This window comes from Megalobrama amblycephala, linkage group LG18, assembly GCF_018812025.1.
Source record: "Megalobrama amblycephala isolate DHTTF-2021 linkage group LG18, ASM1881202v1, whole genome shotgun sequence".
In the NCBI taxonomy this organism is placed as follows: domain Eukaryota; kingdom Metazoa; phylum Chordata; class Actinopteri; order Cypriniformes; family Xenocyprididae; genus Megalobrama; species Megalobrama amblycephala.
This window is the reverse complement of record NC_063061.1, coordinates 11,961,501-11,979,525: the sequence shown is the minus strand read 5'-3', so window position 1 is coordinate 11,979,525 and position 18,025 is coordinate 11,961,501. Positions and strand designations below refer to the sequence as shown.

General features: G+C 34.7%; 1 protein-coding gene across 1 annotated transcript; it reads left to right on the top strand.

Moving 5' to 3' along the window:
* Positions 1-2,196: 2,196 nt before the first annotated feature.
* Positions 2,197-16,811, top strand: gdpd4b (glycerophosphodiester phosphodiesterase domain containing 4b). Its single transcript, XM_048167469.1, has 16 exons — positions 2,197-2,816; positions 5,621-5,823; positions 6,133-6,236; positions 6,438-6,531; positions 6,742-6,801; positions 6,891-6,989; positions 9,857-9,950; positions 10,089-10,234; positions 10,465-10,547; positions 10,650-10,800; positions 10,920-11,144; positions 11,292-11,449; positions 15,028-15,175; positions 15,262-15,344; positions 15,468-15,547; positions 16,693-16,811. The coding sequence occupies exons 2-16, from the start codon at positions 5,641-5,643 to the stop codon at positions 16,761-16,763; spliced, it is 1,779 nt and encodes a 592-aa protein (XP_048023426.1). The 5' UTR covers positions 2,197-2,816; positions 5,621-5,640; the 3' UTR covers positions 16,764-16,811.
* Positions 16,812-18,025: the final 1,214 nt, after the last annotated feature.

Here is an 18,025-nt window from a genome sequence, read left to right as displayed (position 1 = left end):
ATTTTTTATTTATTTATGAATCAATGTAAATTCATGCATTAACGTTGACACATCTTCCTTGTTAAATGAACATTACTTTACATTACATCAAAAAAGAAAAAAAAGAGACACCAAATCCAATTCTATTTTGAAATTTTACATTAACAATGTAATGTTCTATTTATCAAAACAATCTCAATCTCATCAAGTTAGTGTTTTAAGCATTTCTACATTCATTCCAAAATAATAACTAAAGGCAATAATAATTTAAACAATATATTTTATTTGTGTATTGATGTTTTTCTTTTTAATTGTCATTTTAGGCTATTTTGGTTCATCAGTCATGCTCCGTAAACACCGTCTGTTACAGACACGAATTGTATTTTTAATTTCACCAAGCTGATTGCACTAAAAAAAAAACCCCCGCAGTCATCATGTTTTCAATCCATTTCAAGTTTGATTTTGACGTGACATAAAGCAATGATATCTAACTGGGTGATCTGATACTTACTTTTCAATTAGTCTTCCCATTGACATCATCATTTGTTCATTCAAACTGACGCGCAGAACACGCACGTCAACAAGAGGCGGGGTTTATCACACAAATCAATCATATCCAATCATAACCAATTACATCCAATCATAGCACAATGGAGACATTGCCTCCTCTCACGTGACTTTCCCCCATTCATTCTCAATTACCCCCCACAAAACCCACCGCACACCGGGGGTCTGATGATTTTCTATGGTTTTCTATGAGAGCAAAGGGAGGCATGACTCCTGATGTAACTTTACCTGCGGGTGTCGCTGTTGGGCAGTGTTCCTTAAGAAATACGCATGACTTGCGCTCTTTTTAATGTCATAATTTGTAATATTTGTGTTGTTTTATATGTAATATGGATTATTTTCTCATCCTATTTTTTTTTTTAGGAGGCACTGCCTCCCTTGCCTCCTCGGAGGAAACGCCCCTGAGGTTGGGGTGTCCCACTGTTGTGCGTTCAGTTCAGTTAGTGCATTCAAATGAATCTTTTTCCTGGGCAATAATATTGAAATGATTCTTTTTGTCACTAAGACCTATACAGAAATTGTATTTTAAAAATAAAACTACTCTAAATACTAAATAAAACTAGAAATATTCACGGGGATAAAAAGTGTGACAACTAGCCCCGCACCGCCTTGCTTATAGTTATTAAAGTACTTTAATGTGGGGGCAGAAAAGCTTTAGCCAATCAGATGCTCAACTGAAAAAAAAAAAAAAAGCTTGGAAAAAAAACTTGAGCAAGAAGTGTCAAACTGCAGAGCCAATGGGTGGAGATTGATGTGTCCAGTTCCAGTCACACAATAACCCTACCCATATGGGATGACGTGTTTTTGTAGGCTAACCCGGAAGTTAGCGGCGCACGGGTTCCCTCTATCAAAAGCCTATGCATTTTTCCCATAGACTTTTGGAAAAATCGCAAAAAAATAAGCTCTGTGTTTAACAAAGGGTTATGACACTTACACGTTTTGTCTACCTAGATAATCTTTACAAGTTAACACAACATTTATAGATTTTGAAGCCTAAATAAAGTCGTCAGATGTAAAAAGCTAACAGTAGGCTATAAACGGACTACAGCACACCATGGTCGCGGATCAACGTCACCACCACTAAGTTTCCTCAATCTTTTATTTAGAAAACAACTATATTTAAAAACATGCTCACTGATTATGATCTGCGCTGTGTATGAATACTTATCCTTTTTTTTATGAGAAATGCTGTCCAAAAGTCCTGTTTGTCATGATGACGTCTAAAGTCCCGGCCAAAGGTCCCTTTTAGCAACTTGTTAGCAACCGCCGTTTTTAAGACACAGTAAAGGATTAAAAAAATCACAAGCGGGTAATTATAACTGGTGTGTTTTATGTCATGTTTTTTAAAACATGAAAAAATTTAGAGGTTTTGTTAACCACAGACCTTATTTCAGGCGATTTAGCAAAAAAACATTCAAAAAACCCATAGACTTTAGGGCGATGGAACCGGAAGTCCTAAAAAGCTTACTCGCTTCTGGGTTTTGCCTACAAAAACACATCATCCCTGAGGTACTCTATTAATAACCCTATCCCTAAACCTAAATTAGGTTAAGCTCCACCCATTAAGTTCACAGAGGACGTCACGTGGCTCTGCAGTGTCAGTGAGGCACTACTTGATTGTGGAAAAACTTCTTGATAAAAGTGGTACCTTGGATAACTGCCTAACAGGATGGGTTCTTGCCAACGACAGTGAACTATACTGAACTCAGAAGTTTATACTCCCCAACACCCCTTCAGCTTCATATAGCATTTGACAGTGACTTTTAAGATGCGTATCATTGCTGTTTGTTATTCAATAGAGCTTCTAAGTTTGTCTAAGGCATCGTTGCGCTTTTAATGAATTACTTATGCTGCATCCGATTTATTTGTGAAAGGCCAATATATTTATTAACAATTTCGCTTAATTTATTATTCATATATCGGGTTATAAATTTATACAAAATGATACATAAGATAGTAATTTCAGTTTTCGCAAAGACTAGTAAACAACCACACAATGTGCGCCTTGCAAGTGCAAAACGCCCCTCTTGTTATGGAAATTGAGTTGCATTTAACAGTGTTCAGTAGCGCTGTTACACAAACTCATCATGCAGGGAATCTAATCTAGAGCTGGATATTTTTCACGCTCTCATTACCCATTCAGCGCCACACAGTACATGCTTCGACTGGCCAGTCAAGAAGCTACGGGAGGTATTTCCTTTCACTGGAGACAAACGGACAAGCGGACAGAGACCGGCGCAGTTTCTTGGTTCTGCTTTTTCAGATATTCGGTGAGATATTGGGCTGCTTATTACCTATTCTCCTACATAAAAATTTCAATACGAATACCATAGTCTACTGTGAAGATGTCAGCAATTCTGTCAAGTGTAAACAATTTTTTTTTTTGGCTAGTGTAACCATGTTTTTATTTCCGTGGATTCAAAGTATTTAAAAGTGGGTTGTGGTTTGTGGGAGATTTGTGCTTCTCTTTGTGAATCCTTTTTTGTGTTGAATGGCAAGTAGAAAAGCTGCCAGAAAAGAAAATGAGGCAACTCATCCAAATTTAACGAATTGCATACGTTTGGGCGGGGCTAAATATTAGCGTTTAGAATGGTAGACGGAGGCATACTTCCCTACATAATAGGCGAAAAACAGTAGGGGAGAGTGGGGTAAGATGAGCCATTTTTACTTATGTGGTCCTCAGGATTAGGGAAAATGAGGTACAATGAAAGTATTTAAAGTAATTTTAGGATGTTTATCATTTTAAGTGATCAGAATACATCTATGACAAAGGGTTCTAAAAATATGGCTTCTTATAAAAAAGTGTTCCTCTGGCTCAATTTGCCCCAGGTTAGGGGTAAGTTGAGCCGAGTCAGTAGGTGGGTGTAAACTGACCATCTAATTGAATCTGAATCAAACCCATGTGAAAGTTTAAAGATTATGTACCTCCGAAGAACAGGCGAAACTCAACATAACACCAACTGTTATGTAACAGTCGAGATCATTAATATGTACGCCCCCAATATTTGCATATGCCAGCCCATGTTCAAGGCATTACACAAGGGCAGCCAGTATTAACGTCTGGATCTGTGCACAGCTGAATCATCAGACTAGGTAAGCAAGCAAGAACAATAGCGAAAAATGGCAGATGGAGCAATAATAACTGACATGATCCATGATATCATGATATTTTTAGTGATATTTGTAAATTGTCTTTCTAAATGTTTCGTTAGCATGTTGCTAATGTACTGTTAAATGTGGTTAAAGTTACCATTGTTTCTTACTGTATTCACGGAGACAAGAGCCGTTGCTATTTTCATTTTTAAACACTTGCAGTCTGTATAATTCATAAACACAACTTCATTCTTTATAAATCTCTCCAACAGTGTAGCATTAGCCGTTAGCCACGGAGCACTGCATCAAACTCATTCAGAATCAAATGTAAACAATATAACAGTATACAATACTCACATAATCCGACGCATGCATGACGAACACTTTGTAAAGATCCATTTGAGGGTTATATTAGCTGTGTAAACTTTGTTTATGCACTGTCCATGGCAAGCGCGAGCTCCGTGGGCGTGGAGCACGAGAATTAAAGGGCCAGTAGCCCTGAATCGGCTCATTTATAATGATGCCCCAAAATAGGCAGTTAAAAAAATGAATTAAAAAAATCTATGGGGTATTTTGAGCTGAAACTTCACAGACACATTCAGGGGACACCTTAGACTTATATTACATCTTGTAAAAAAAGTTCTAAGACACCTTTAAATTCAGTGTGTTATGGTGGGGTAAGTTAAAACTGTGGCTCAGTTTACCCCACAGCATTTGGCTCACTTTGCCCCATAGCTGCCATTTTAGGAAAAGCTAGCTAGCTTACCAATTCAGGCTAATATTTAACTAAATGACTTGCATGGTTTTATACATTGCTAAATCACCAATATGTATCATAAATATTTTTAAACCTGGACAAATTTGCTTTGATACAACAGCCATTACATCTGTTATGTTAAAATTTTACTTTGACAAGCCAAAAATGTTTTTTATAGTAAATAAGTGACTTGTAAATAAATGTGCTTGTCCTTTTCACAGTCTGGCAGAAATGATGGGTGGTTCCAAAATATATGGTCACATGACAGTAAAAGTGTACTGTTGCCAAGATACAGGGGGTGGGTCAACTTACCCACTGGCTCATCTTACCCCACTCTCTACTCTGTGGCAAAACTATGTCAGAATCTACAGTTCTCATAAAAGAGTAGGCAAAAATAAGTACCTTCTACTTCCGAAGTGTTCTGAAGTGTATAGGATGGCAAAATATCGCCATAAAATAACAATAAATTAAATTGGCTACTTATCAGATTGTGTTTTATTAATATCTATATTTATATAGTCTATATAATGACTGGTTTGTGTCATACATAAAATATATATATATTACCCAATCCTAATCCTACACTTACAATAATGCAAATACAGTACAACAAAAATACAGACAACACAATACTGATGTGTGCATGCCCAGTAGGACAATCTGGCCCTAGCTGTATTTCTTTTAGTATTTCTGGACACTTTACTATCCCATGAGGCCACAGGAGAGGATTTGTGAATGGCAGTGAAGCAACACAACCATAGACTGTAAAAAAAATACAACTGTCTGTGATGGGTCACATGATAAAAAAGGACAGCTTGGCAAATGTAATACGTCTTGATTACATTCTTACTTCACACAATCATACTATATAGATAGAACATAGTTTTTAAGTGTTCGTGACGTGAAGTAATTTGTGAAGAGTATGTGATTTTGGACGCAGCCGAAGTTTCTTCTGAGCAGTAATTTTCCCTCTTAAATTTGGAAAAAAAAAAACCATCATTAGGTTTTATAATCAGCTTTGCATGTTGACTAATAAAGTTTTTACAGCTGTGCAGCTGGAAACTACACTGGCAAGTCTGACATAAAATATAGCAGAAGCACAGACAATATTATACATTTGCATTACATACACCGCATTGGCTATTAATAACATCGTCTCAGCTTCTTAAGTGTTTGTGAAATTATGTAGGGGTGAAAATAACTATATTATTTATACATTGACAGATCCCTCATTTGTCTTGCTTATGGGCACAACACCAACCGAGGTAACCCAACTGAAGTTGGGTAAGCTGAAAGTGGCACGTCAGAGGTTGCTACAGCGTTATGAGCACCAGCCCTTTGTCTTCTGTCTTGCTGGACTCTACGGCTGCCAGTGGAGACGTTACCAGCGCACACATGCTCAGCCTGGACACTGCTGCTGCTCTAAGGTGCTCTCATTAACTCAATAACTCATAATGCACATACTCAGATCATTTAAAATTAAGCTGTTAAGTTTACTAGTACAAGTTAACCTGGTCAAAGCAAATATGCACCTTTACAGAAAGAGTAACACTGATGCAAAAAGAGTACTTGGGTCTATTTTCCCTCACAAAAATGGCCTATGCTGAAGTTATGTGTCTGTTTGTGTCCTTTCGTGATTATTATAGTAATATTTAGGTCAGGTCTAAAATGCAGTGATAGTAAGCTAGATATGTATGCGTTATGTAATGGCTTAAAAAGGCTTAACTGTTTTGCAGCGGGAGTCTGGCAGTTTTGCTCTGATCATTCTGACCTTTTGTCTCAGTCTGGTGTTCCTGTACTTTTGGAGTGAAGCACGGAATGACTACAATGACTTTGACTGGTTTGTGTCATACATAATATTACATGTCTTATTGACTTCCATTGTGAGCGCATTACTGTTCATTTTAAGTTGTTTTTAACTTTGAACAGTCCTTTAATAATTGAAGAGACAGCAAATAAATAGTTTGAATTTTCAAAGACCTCTCAACGTGGGTAATTTAACTGAGATACACTAAAGTAACATTTCTCGCTTTGTCTCCAGGTTTAATTTTGGAAATCTGGGCTTCTGGTTTCCATGGTCTATTGTTTTGTTGATTCTTGCTGTTTTTCTGTTCACTTATGTTGCTGTTCTGCTGGTATGTGCTTTAAGAATATTCCTTCTCATTACTACTGTTTTGACCTCATTTCTTTACAAAACAGTTATGAAATTACTATTATAGATGTGACCGATACTTATTATATTATTGTAAATGTGGTTTTCTTTTGCTTTTTAAGCTTTAAGTCACCATAACATCTAAAAGGTCCATATGATAATTTGCTGGTAAGAAATATGTTTACATTCACAGCTGCTAGCAGTTTGTCTTCTCTCAGAAGGCCAGAGGTTATATTTACATTGGTGTCACAAGGTAACTTCAACTACATCTTACCTATGTAACTAATGAAAGTCTGATACTTTATGGTTTACACTTGTGATTGATGAAATCTCTTTTGATAGATCGGGATCTCAGTGACTTTGATTCTCTCCATTGTGGCCTCATCTGTTCTCACTGATTTATGGAGCAAGGAGTGGATGACTGTACTTTTATCTTTTCAGGCAGGTTTACTATCAAATGTTCAAATCAAATCAAACTTTATTTATAAAACACAATAAAAACAACAGTAGTTGAACACTGTGCTGTACAAAACCATGTTAAAAATATAAACAGTTTAGACCGCAATGCACATAGAAGGAGGAGAGTTAAAAAAAAAAACACTAAGTGATGGATTCTTATACTCTAGGGACAGTTATAAGCCTGGGTAAAAAGATAAGTTTATAACTTGGATTTAAATTCAGATTCTGAAGTGACTAATCTGAGGGAAACCAGAAGACTATTCCACAGTTTTGGCCCAGCAATAGAGGCAAGGTCACCCCTCAACTTCAATCTGGATCTCTGGACTACCAACACTCTTTGCTCAGAAGACCTCAAAGATCTAACAGATGTATTTGGGTTTAAAAGATCACAGAGATATTCAGGTGCCGTTCCACTCAGAAATAATAATAAAAAAAAAAACAGTAACATTTTATCTCAGTTCTATAACAGACCAGCAGCCAGTGCAAAGAGCATCATACAGGGGAGATATGATCAAATTTGTGGGTGCTTATCAGAAGTCTGGCAGCTGCATTTTGAACCATCTGAAGACAATTTATATTTGATTCCAATATATTTATTCCAATATAGAGGGAATTACAATAATCAAGCCATGATGACACAAATGCATGGATCACTCTCTCAAACTCTGGAAAATATAATAAACTCTTGGCTTTTGATAGCAATCTTAATTGGAAAAACCTGGAAATGACTACAGAATTGATCTGATTATTAGATTTGAGTGCATAATCAAAAATAACACCCAATTTTTTCACATAAGTTTTTACGTAAGAGTCCAGATCTCCCAAATCACAGAGGTGCCTGAAGGCCCAAACACAATGACCTCTGTTGCTCTTATTAAGTAAAAAATGTAAAGAGAACCAAGACTTAATAACAGACAAACACATAACTCGTCCTTCAGATGAGACGTTAAAGGTCCCGTTCTTCGTGATCCCATGTTTCAAACTTTAGCTAGTGTGTAATGTTGTTGTTAGAGTATAAATAAAATCTGTAAAATTTTAAAGCTCAAAGTTCAATGCCAAGCGAGATATTTTATTTAACAGAAGTCGCCTACATCGAACGGCCAGTTTGGACTACATCCCTCTACTTCCTTCTTTAATGACGTCACTAAAACAGTTTTTTGACTAACCTCCACCCACAGGAATACACAAGAGTTGCGTTTGTAGAGTGTGTTTGTCGCCATGTCGTCGAAACGCTGTTATTTTCATCCCGCAGTCCAATCACCTTTGTTTGGCCTTCCCAGGGACGCTGTACTTAGAGATCAATGGTTACAATTTATGTTTAACTCGGTTCCCGAAAATTATAATCCACATGTAAAACTATGTTTACAATAACACTGAGCGCGTACATCTCCACGTTATGGTAAGAGGCGTGACCTTTCCGGGCAAGGTTCGCTAAGCTGCTGTCGAATCACAACACAGGAACCGCTGGCACAATCAGAACTCGTTACGTATTTCTGAAGGAGGGACTTCATAGAACAAGGAAGTCATCAGCCCGTTTTTATGACAGTGGAAACAGCGGTATACAGATAAGTAAATTATGTGAAAAATACTGTGTTTTTTTACACGCGAAACATGAACACATGTTATATTGCACACTATAAACACAATCAAAGCTTCAAAAAACCACAAAAAACGTGACCTTTAAACCGAGGTCCTGACTTTCTGTGGTCCTTAAAAATGATGCCCTTCAAAAACAGTAGGGGTGTAACCCCGGCATCCTGGCCTAATTTGCCCACTGTCCATCATCGCCTCCTAATCATCCCCATATACTGATTGGTTTCATCACTCTCCACCAATAAGCTGGTGTGTGGTGGGCGTTCTGGCGCAATATGGCTGCTGTCGCATCATCCAGGTGGACGCTGCACATTGGTGGTGGTTGAGGAGATTCCCCCTTTCCATATGTAAAGCACTTTGAGTACCCAGAAAAGCGCTATATAAATGAAACAAATTATTATTATTATCTTAAGCTCATTTTGTCATTTTTCCTCAAGGGCAGGTAGATTTGCGTGTCATCAGCATTGAAATAAAATGACACCCCATGCTTGGTAAGAATGGACCCCAGAGGAAGCTTATATAACGAGAACAGAACAGGGGCCAAAACAGAGCCCTGAGGAACTCCAAAATGCAAGGTAGAGCTAGATGAAGAAAAACCATCAAGACAAACAGAAAAAGTTCTGTCATCAAGATAAGATTTAAATCAGTCGAGAACTAAACCTTTAATGCCCACACATTGTTCAAGGCGTGAAATAAGGATTGTATGATCAATAGTATCAAACGCAGCACTTAAATCTAATAGAGGATGTATCACAGAGCCCCCAAATCTACAGATAATAAAATATCATTCAAGACTTGTAAAAGTGCAATCTCAGTATGATGCTTCCTAAACACAGATTGAAATTAAAAAAAAAATACTATTTGACTCTGCAGTTGTACTAAAACAAAGGGTTTTTTTTTAAAGAAAAGATACATTTGAAATGGGTCTATAATTTGATTTTTGTAAAGCAAGGGTTTAACAATTGCAAGTATTTTGGGACAGTCACTGTAAGAAGAGACTTGTTTATTATAGCTAAAATACTTGGCCCAACAACATCGAAGACCTGAAGCAAGAACCTTGTGAATTCTTGCGGACATGTGGTAGGTTTTATCTGCTTAATTATATCATGGAAGGAGTTCAAATCGATTGTCTGGAATTCTTTAAAGGTTGAAATATAAAGAGAGGGAACATGTTGTACACACACATATATAATATTGATATTGGAGTAAAATTACTGTGACATTTTTAATTAAAATTCCCAAATCCCATTTGCCAGGTAACTGCCCCATATCTACACATAGGTGGTGTAGTTTTAATGACTCTGTTATCTTGGCCAGTAGCCATGCATGTCTTCCGGCTCAATATGAGGGGTAAGAATGAGTTTATTTTATACATAATACATTTCCAAAATATATTATAAAAAGAAAAGACATACTTTAAAAAAAAGCTTATATCACAGAAAGTGCATATTCTTACTGTGAATTCACATGTGTCTTTGTTTGTTTAAGTGAGACGGGTGGCCATGATGGTGCTGTATATAACTGTTCTACTCACTCTTTACCTGGTTCCTCTGGGCATGCACTCACCCTGCATTAAAGAGAGGAGCAGTCTGGGATCAGCTCCTGCTTTAATTGGACACAGGGGAGCACCAATGGTACATTTCATTATTCTTCTTAGGCTTTTCAGGTTCAAGCACTTACCTTTGATTATTACATTTTTTTTTATGCTAAAATACTTCTTTTCTAGTTTAATGTGATTTCCTAGTTCAGTATTTCCAAAACAATGATTATATCAACGCTGTGGGAGTACAGGATGTAGCAGACATGCCATGTACTATGTGCAGACTGAAGAAAAAAGCAATGCCTCTGTTGTATCTTTTCTCAGCTTGCCCCTGAAAACACCTACATGTCTTTTGAGAAGGCATTGGCAGCTGGAGCTGATGGTCTGGAGACTGATGTCACTATCAGGTCAACTCCAAAGAAAGTCTGTTTTATTTATAATGGATTTGTATATTCAGCAACAAAATGTCAAAAAAGTCCTTTATAATATCGTTTTGTCTCTTGCTGCAGTTATGATGGAGTTCCTTTCCTCATGCACGACAAGAACTTACGCAGGACAACTAATGTAAAAGATGTGTTTCCTAACTGGACACACACCTCACCTGCCATGTTTACGTGGAGAGAGCTGCAGAGTCTCAATGCCGGATCCTGGTTCTTCTCTGTAAGGCATCGGGATGCTTCTTTACTCTTGAAAAAAGAATATGTTTTTATCTAGACAATATCTTAGTTGCTTTAAACCACCTTTAAACATTAAACAGAGTATTATTGTTTCCCATTTAGCAAGACCCCTTTGGAACAGCTTCATCTCTGAGCCCAGATGAGCGTTTGCAGGCTCAGAATCAGTCGGTGTGCACACTGAAGGCCTTCCTGGATTTAGCGGCTCAATATGGGAAACTAGTGATCTTTGATCTGTACCGGCCACCCAGGGGTCACCCTTATAGAGATGCCTGGATATCCCGCACCCTAGACGTCATCCACAACGAGTCATCCATTCACTCCAGTCAGGTGTGCCATTATTTACTCTGATCAATAAAAACAATTTAAGAGCCAATTCCTTTCTCAAATAAAGTTTAAAATGTAGTAGATTAATGTGGTTTTTATAAACTTTGTTATATATTCTAGATTATATACGTCTATTGTGTTTTTACCTAGGTATTGTGGCTGCCTCCAGAGCTCAGGGAGTTTGTACAAGAAAGCGACCCTGATTTACAACAGACAACAGGCGAACAAGCGCCAGTGGAGGAACTTCAGCTTAAACACATAGCCAGACTCAACATCCATTACAGCTCCATGTCAGAGAAAGAAATCAGGTTCAAGAGATGAGATGAAACAGATGCACACTATATATATAAAATCTATCTATCTATCTATCTATCTATCTATCTATCTATCTATCTATCTATCTATCTATCTATCATTTATTCTGTATTCCACACTTCATTCCTTGTTGTATGTGTATATTTATAAATATACAGTTATTTATATTTAACAAGGGTGCATTAATTGGTCAAATTTGATCAAGTGATAGTAAAGTATGGAAGAGGATTAGGGCCAAGCAATAATAAAAAAATAAAACCATCTCGAGATTAAAGTTGTTAAATTTTGAGAATAAATTCATTAAATTTCGAGAAAAAACTCGTTAAATTTCGAGAAAAAAGTCGAAATAAAATGTTGAGAATAAACTCATTAAATTTCAAGAAAAAAGTCGAGATAAAATGTTGAGAATAAACTCGTTAAATTACGACAAAAAACGTGTTAAATTTCGAGAAAAAGTTGAGATAAAATGTTGAGAATAAAGTCATTAAATTACGAGAAAAAAGTTGTTAAATTACGAGAACAAATTCGTTAAATTATGAGAATAAAGTCATTAAATTACGAGAAAAAAGTTGTTAAATTATGAAAACAAATTCGTTAAATTATGAGAATAAAGTCATTAAATTACGAGAAAAAAGTCGTTAAATTACGAGAACAAATTCGTTAAATTATGAGAAAAATGACGTTAAATTTCGAGAAAAAAGTCGATAAAATGTTGAGAATAAACTCATTAAATTATGAGAATAAAATAATTAAATTACGAGAAAAAAGTTGTTAAATTACGAGAACAAATTCGTTAAATTATGAGAAAAATGATGTTAAATTTCGAGAAAAAAGTCGATAAAATGTTGAGAATAAACTCATTAAATTACGAGAACAAATTCGTTAAATTATGAGAATAAAGTCATTAAATTACGAGAAAAAAGTTGTTAAATTATGAAAACAAATTCGTTAAATTATGAGAATAAAGTCATTAAATTACGAGAAAAAAGTCGTTAAATTACGAGAACAAATTCGTTAAATTATGAGAAAAATAACGTTAAATTTCGAGAAAAAAGTCGATAAAATGTTGAGAATAAACTCATTAAATTATGAGAATAAAATAATTAAATTACGAGAAAAAAGTTGTTAAATTACGAGAACAAATTCGTTAAATTATGAGAAAAATGACGTTAAATTTCGAGAAAAAAGTCGATAAAATGTTGAGAATAAACTCATTAAATTACGAGAACAAATTCGTTAAATTATGAGAATAAAGTCATTAAATTACGAGAAAAAAGTTGTTAAATTATGAAAACAAATTCGTTAAATTATGAGAATAAAGTCATTAAATTACGAGAAAAAAGTCGTTAAATTACGAGAACAAATTCGTTAAATTATGAGAAAAATGACGTTAAATTTCGAGAAAAAAGTCGATAAAATGTTGAGAATAAACTCATTAAATTACGAGAACAAATTCGTTAAATTATGAGAATAAAGTCATTAAATTACGAGAAAAAAGTTGTTAAATTATGAAAACAAATTCGTTAAATTATGAGAATAAAGTCATTAAATTACGAGAAAAAAGTCGTTAAATTACGAGAACAAATTCGTTAAATTATGAGAAAATGACGTTAAATTTCGAGAAAAAAGTCGATAAAATGTTGAGAATAAACTCATTAAATTATGAGAATAAAGTCATTAAATTACAAGAAAAAAGTTGTTTAATTACGAGAACAAATTCGTTAAATTATGAGAATAAAGTCATTAAATTACGAGAAAAAAGTTGTTAAATTATGAAAACAAATTCGTTAAATTATGAGAATAAAGTCATTAAATTACGAGAAAAAAGTCGTTAAATTACGAGAACAAATTCGTTAAATTATGAGAAAAATTACGTTAAATTTCGAGAAAAAAGTCGATAAAATGTTGAGAATAAACTCATTAAATTATGAGAATAAAGTCATTAAATTACGAGAAAAAAGTTGTTTAATTATGAGAACAAATTCGTAATTTAATGAATTTGTTCTCGTAATTTAACGAGTTTTTTCTCATAATTTAATGACTTTATTCTCAACATTTTATCTCGACTTTTTTCTCGAAATTTAACAAGTTTTTTCTCGTAATTTAACGAGTTTATTCTCAACATTTTATCTCGACTTTTTTCTCGAAATTTAACAACTTTAATCTCGAGATGGGTTTTTTTTTTATTATTGCTTGGCCCTAATCATCTTCCGTAGTAAAGACATTTATTATGATACAAAAGATTTCTATATCAAATACAATTCTTTTGAACTTTCTAGTCATCAAAGAATCAAATAAATATTTCTTGAGCAGCAAATCAACATATAAGAATGATTTCTGAAGGATCATGTGACACTGAAGACTGGAGTAATGATGCTAAAAATTCAGCTTTGCATCAGGAATATGTCATTTTAAAATATAGTAAAATAGAAAAAGGTTATTTTAAATTAAATTCTATAATAATAATATTTCACAATATTACTGTTTTTACTGTTACTTGGTAAACATGAGATATCCCAAATATATATATACAGTACCTGTCAATAGTTTGGAAACATTACAAATTTGTAATGTTTTTGAAAGAAGTCTCTTATTACTTATCTAAGTAATTGTAACAGGAGAAGGAAGAAGGAGGTGGGAACCGGCGAACGTTTAACAAAACTTTAATTCCAAAATAAACAAAGAACAAAACGAAAGTAATGCTGGCAGATCCTCACGGATATCTGCCGGCCACACAAACATAATAAAACATAAAATAACATCCAGGCCTGGTCCTCTCTCATCCTTCACTGTCGTCGCTCTTCCTTTTATGCTTCCGGAGCTCCTCCGTGAGAGACTCAAGGCCGGTGCGCCACCCAGGTGAAGCTCATTAACTCTCGCGCCTCACGCCATTCCCTCACGGCTCTCGCCCACCCTGGTCACCACCGTAATATTGCGAAAAGTTATTACAAAGGTAGTGTTCTATGTAATATATTTTTAAAAAATGTAATTTGTTCCTGTGATTGGTAAAGCTGAATTTTCAGCATCATTACTCCAGTCTTCAGTGTCACATGATCCTTCAGAAATCATTCTAATATGCTGATTTGGTGCTTAGGTAACAATTCTTATTATTTGTTTAATCAATGTTGAAAACAGTTTTTGCTGTTTAACATTTTTGTGGAAATGGTGATACTTTTTTGTTTCATGAATAGAAAGTTCAATGAACTACATTTTTAAATGTATTTATTCAAATTATTAAAGCATTTATTAAAAAGAAATCTTTTGTAACATTAGAAATGTCTTTACTGTCACCTTTGATCAATTTATTGCATCCTTAATGAATAAAAGTTTTCTTTTTTAAATGTTACCACAAATGTTTGAATGGTATCATTGTTTCCAAAAATCTTAAATTAAATTTTGAAATATTCAAATAGAAAACTATTTTAAATTATTACATTTTTACTGTATTTTTGATTAAATAAAGGCAGACTTGGTGAGCATAAGAGACTTATTTTAAAAAAACTTTTGACCGGTACTGTATGTGTTACACATGCATTACAAATAAAGTGTGTGTGACCTTTATCGATTACAGAAAATACGCTGTTGCCAACATCAGCACCAACCTGTACGTGATCAGCGAGCCGTGGCTGTATTCTCTTGCCTGGTGTGCAGGGGCTCATTCTGTCGCCACTAATGCTGTTCACATCCTCAAGAAACTGCAAAGACCGCTCTTTCTCATGGTAAATGACACACATCTACAGTTGTCAAGGATTTGTTCGTCTCATCATTCAGGAGTTTTTTCCTGTGGTTTTCTTCTCTCTCTCAGACGCCAGATGAGTACAGGCTTATGTGGACTCTTACTGACATCACTTCCCTTCTTCTTGTTGTGTTTGTCTTTGTGTTTCACTGGTGAGTGTAAGCACAGAATTTACAACATGTCACTGTGACTGTGACCATGTATCTACAACCTGAAATAACTCTGTACTCCATACAAAAGGCAATCTGTAGACTGTCAATCGTGATGTGTTGCAGGTGGAGGGAGCGTGGGTTGGCTCTCAGTGTAGACAGCAGTTCAGTACTTGAAAATGGGTCCTACAGACAGTTCAGGACAGGTAAGAGGCATTTAATATTGTAAACCACCTCTTAAAGGGTTAGTTCACCCAAAAATGAAAATTCTGTCATTAATTACTCACCCTCATGTCGTTTCAAACCCGTAAGACTTTCGTTCATCTTCGTAACACAAATGAAGATCTTTTTAATTAAATCTGAGAACTTTCTGTCCCTCCATAGACAGCTACGCAACTACCACTTTGACGCTTCAAAAAGTTCATAGATATTGTAAAATATGAATTGAGCGGTTTAGTCTAAATTTCCTGAAGTGACTCAACCACTTTATATAATGAACAGATTGAATTTAGGCTTTTATTCGCATAAACACTGATCAGCAAACATAAACAGAAGCTCAACCAAACCTCTTCTGGAAGCTCAAACGTGCTGCGTAACATGAGAATGAACCTCATTGGTTCTCACTGTCAAGAGAAATGGAGTGTTCTCTTCCAAACAATTTGATAAAGATTTTAAAAGATATAATAAAAAGCTGAAAATTGCTAAACTTGGAGAATCTCTGGTGTCTATGAAGTTTTCATAGACGAGACATACAAAAACACATGCTGTGGCTTGAGTGAAGTGTATAAAGGTGACAAATGTTGCATTATGTGTGTAGGTGAGCATGGGTTCTGGGGAGAGAAATATTGTTGTGTGTAACTGATAAGAATGAAGACAGTTAGGAAATAAATGTCTAGCAAGGTAGACATCTGATAAAAATGTATAATAAAAGAAATGTGTGTATTGCTTAAGCTATTGATGCAAATACAAAATGCATTGACTCAAGTAAAAAAAGGTGATAGACAAGTAACCTAGCAATTGACGCAAGTAGAAACCACGTGTGCGTAAATTAAAAGATAAAGTGCGTCAAAAGAGAATACAAATATTGGGGCCTTTTTAGCTCTCTGAAGAGAATAGTTGTAGTAGGAGTAGTAGAATATTGTGTAGTTTTTGCTGAAGAAAGAAAGAGCATACAAGCAAGCAGCAAGCGGAAGTCAACGCCAGACCACAACCCTCAGAAGATCAAAGAAGATCACGTCATGCTTGAGAATTTTCATTTTTGGGTGAACTAACCCTTTAAGGCAAATAAAAGAGGAATAATCTGACTCTTTAAGACCATTATGCTGATCATGTTTCTTGTTCCCATGAACAGAGGTGAATGATGTCTGGTCTTTATCCAACATGAGCAGCTCTGACTCTGAGAAGCAGGTACCATCTGTCTAAAGTGCCTGATTAAAGCTCTTAGTTCATATTTAGCCCCTTATATTAAAATAAAATGTTCAGTTAAGTATAAATCACAGTTTAAGTGGTACATTGAAATCACCCTTACATTTTATAAATTCTAAGTGTCACAAAATGTCTTATGACAGACATGTGAGCTGTCCTCTTGTGATATGATGAGATACAGATAACAAATGCTAAATTCTAGTGACTAATCTCTGACTTTAGATTGTCATTTGAGTTATTGCATTTCACAAGCCTCAGGATTTCCATAAAAGTTTCCATTTCAAGTATGAATAGAAATGTTTGTCATGTCGATGAAAATTATGTTTCCTTCATTGAAATATTAACATATCCATCCTTGTTTAATGTTTCATCTTAAGTGGTATTTAAAATCAATTTCATGGTTTTGGATGAATCATTACCCCCAGACAGGGCCCTAATTGTGTAAGAATCTGAGACCATAAATCATTTTTGTCCTTTTTGTCTTGTTCAAATTTAATGTAGATCTGATTCAGAATCATATTTAAGCCATATCATTCAGTGTAAACATTCTTTGGTTATTGCAATATGATCTGTGTTTGTCTGAAGTCATGATGCTCTTTGATTTTTTTCTCATTAATCACAGTTTTTCCTCAAATATGAAAACTGTTACAATCTTATTTTTTATTATTTGAAGAGCTCTTGTGTCTGATTAAATTCTTGCAAGAGTATATTCTCGTACCTTGAATTTTGCAAAAAATCTACAAAATCTTACTTAAACTATAAACCTATGTTATTATAAAAGTAATAACAATGACAAAAGTGCATAACAAAATTACTAAAACTAAAATGAAAACTGAAAATATAAACAGTATATAAATAATACTATCAGTATATAAATAATACTAAAATAATTATTTTCAGTGTTTAGTGAACAGACCTATTTTATAACTAAATATAGGGTTTCACATGTTGTATTCAAAGGATCTAATTGTTATATGACTGATCATATGATCTCAAATCATTGATCATTGAGCATACCAATGTCAAGAACCTCATTAAAATAGCCAAGCCATCTCATATATTGAGTTTTATTTATAAACAGCAGCTTCCAACATAATAAAATTAGAATGACTAATTACAAACTACAAATTAATGCATATATTCAAAAAAGAAAAAGAAAAAAATAATTAAACAATGTCTAAAGATTCAACCATTCATCCTAAATATATTGTGCAGAAATTATAATGATTATGGCCATATAACTGATCATTTAATATATA

Excerpts from the sequence above, each read along its gene's own strand:
- gdpd4b (XM_048167469.1), top strand. The coding sequence starts at position 5,641 with ATGGGCACAACACCAACCGAGGTAACCCAACTGAAGTTGGGTAAGCTG. Across the intron at positions 6,237-6,437 it reads GACTACAATGACTTTGACTG|GTTTAATTTTGGAAATCTGG; the intron begins GTTTGTGTCATA and ends CTTTGTCTCCAG. Across the intron at positions 6,532-6,741 it reads CTTATGTTGCTGTTCTGCTG|CTGCTAGCAGTTTGTCTTCT; the intron begins GTATGTGCTTTA and ends TTACATTCACAG.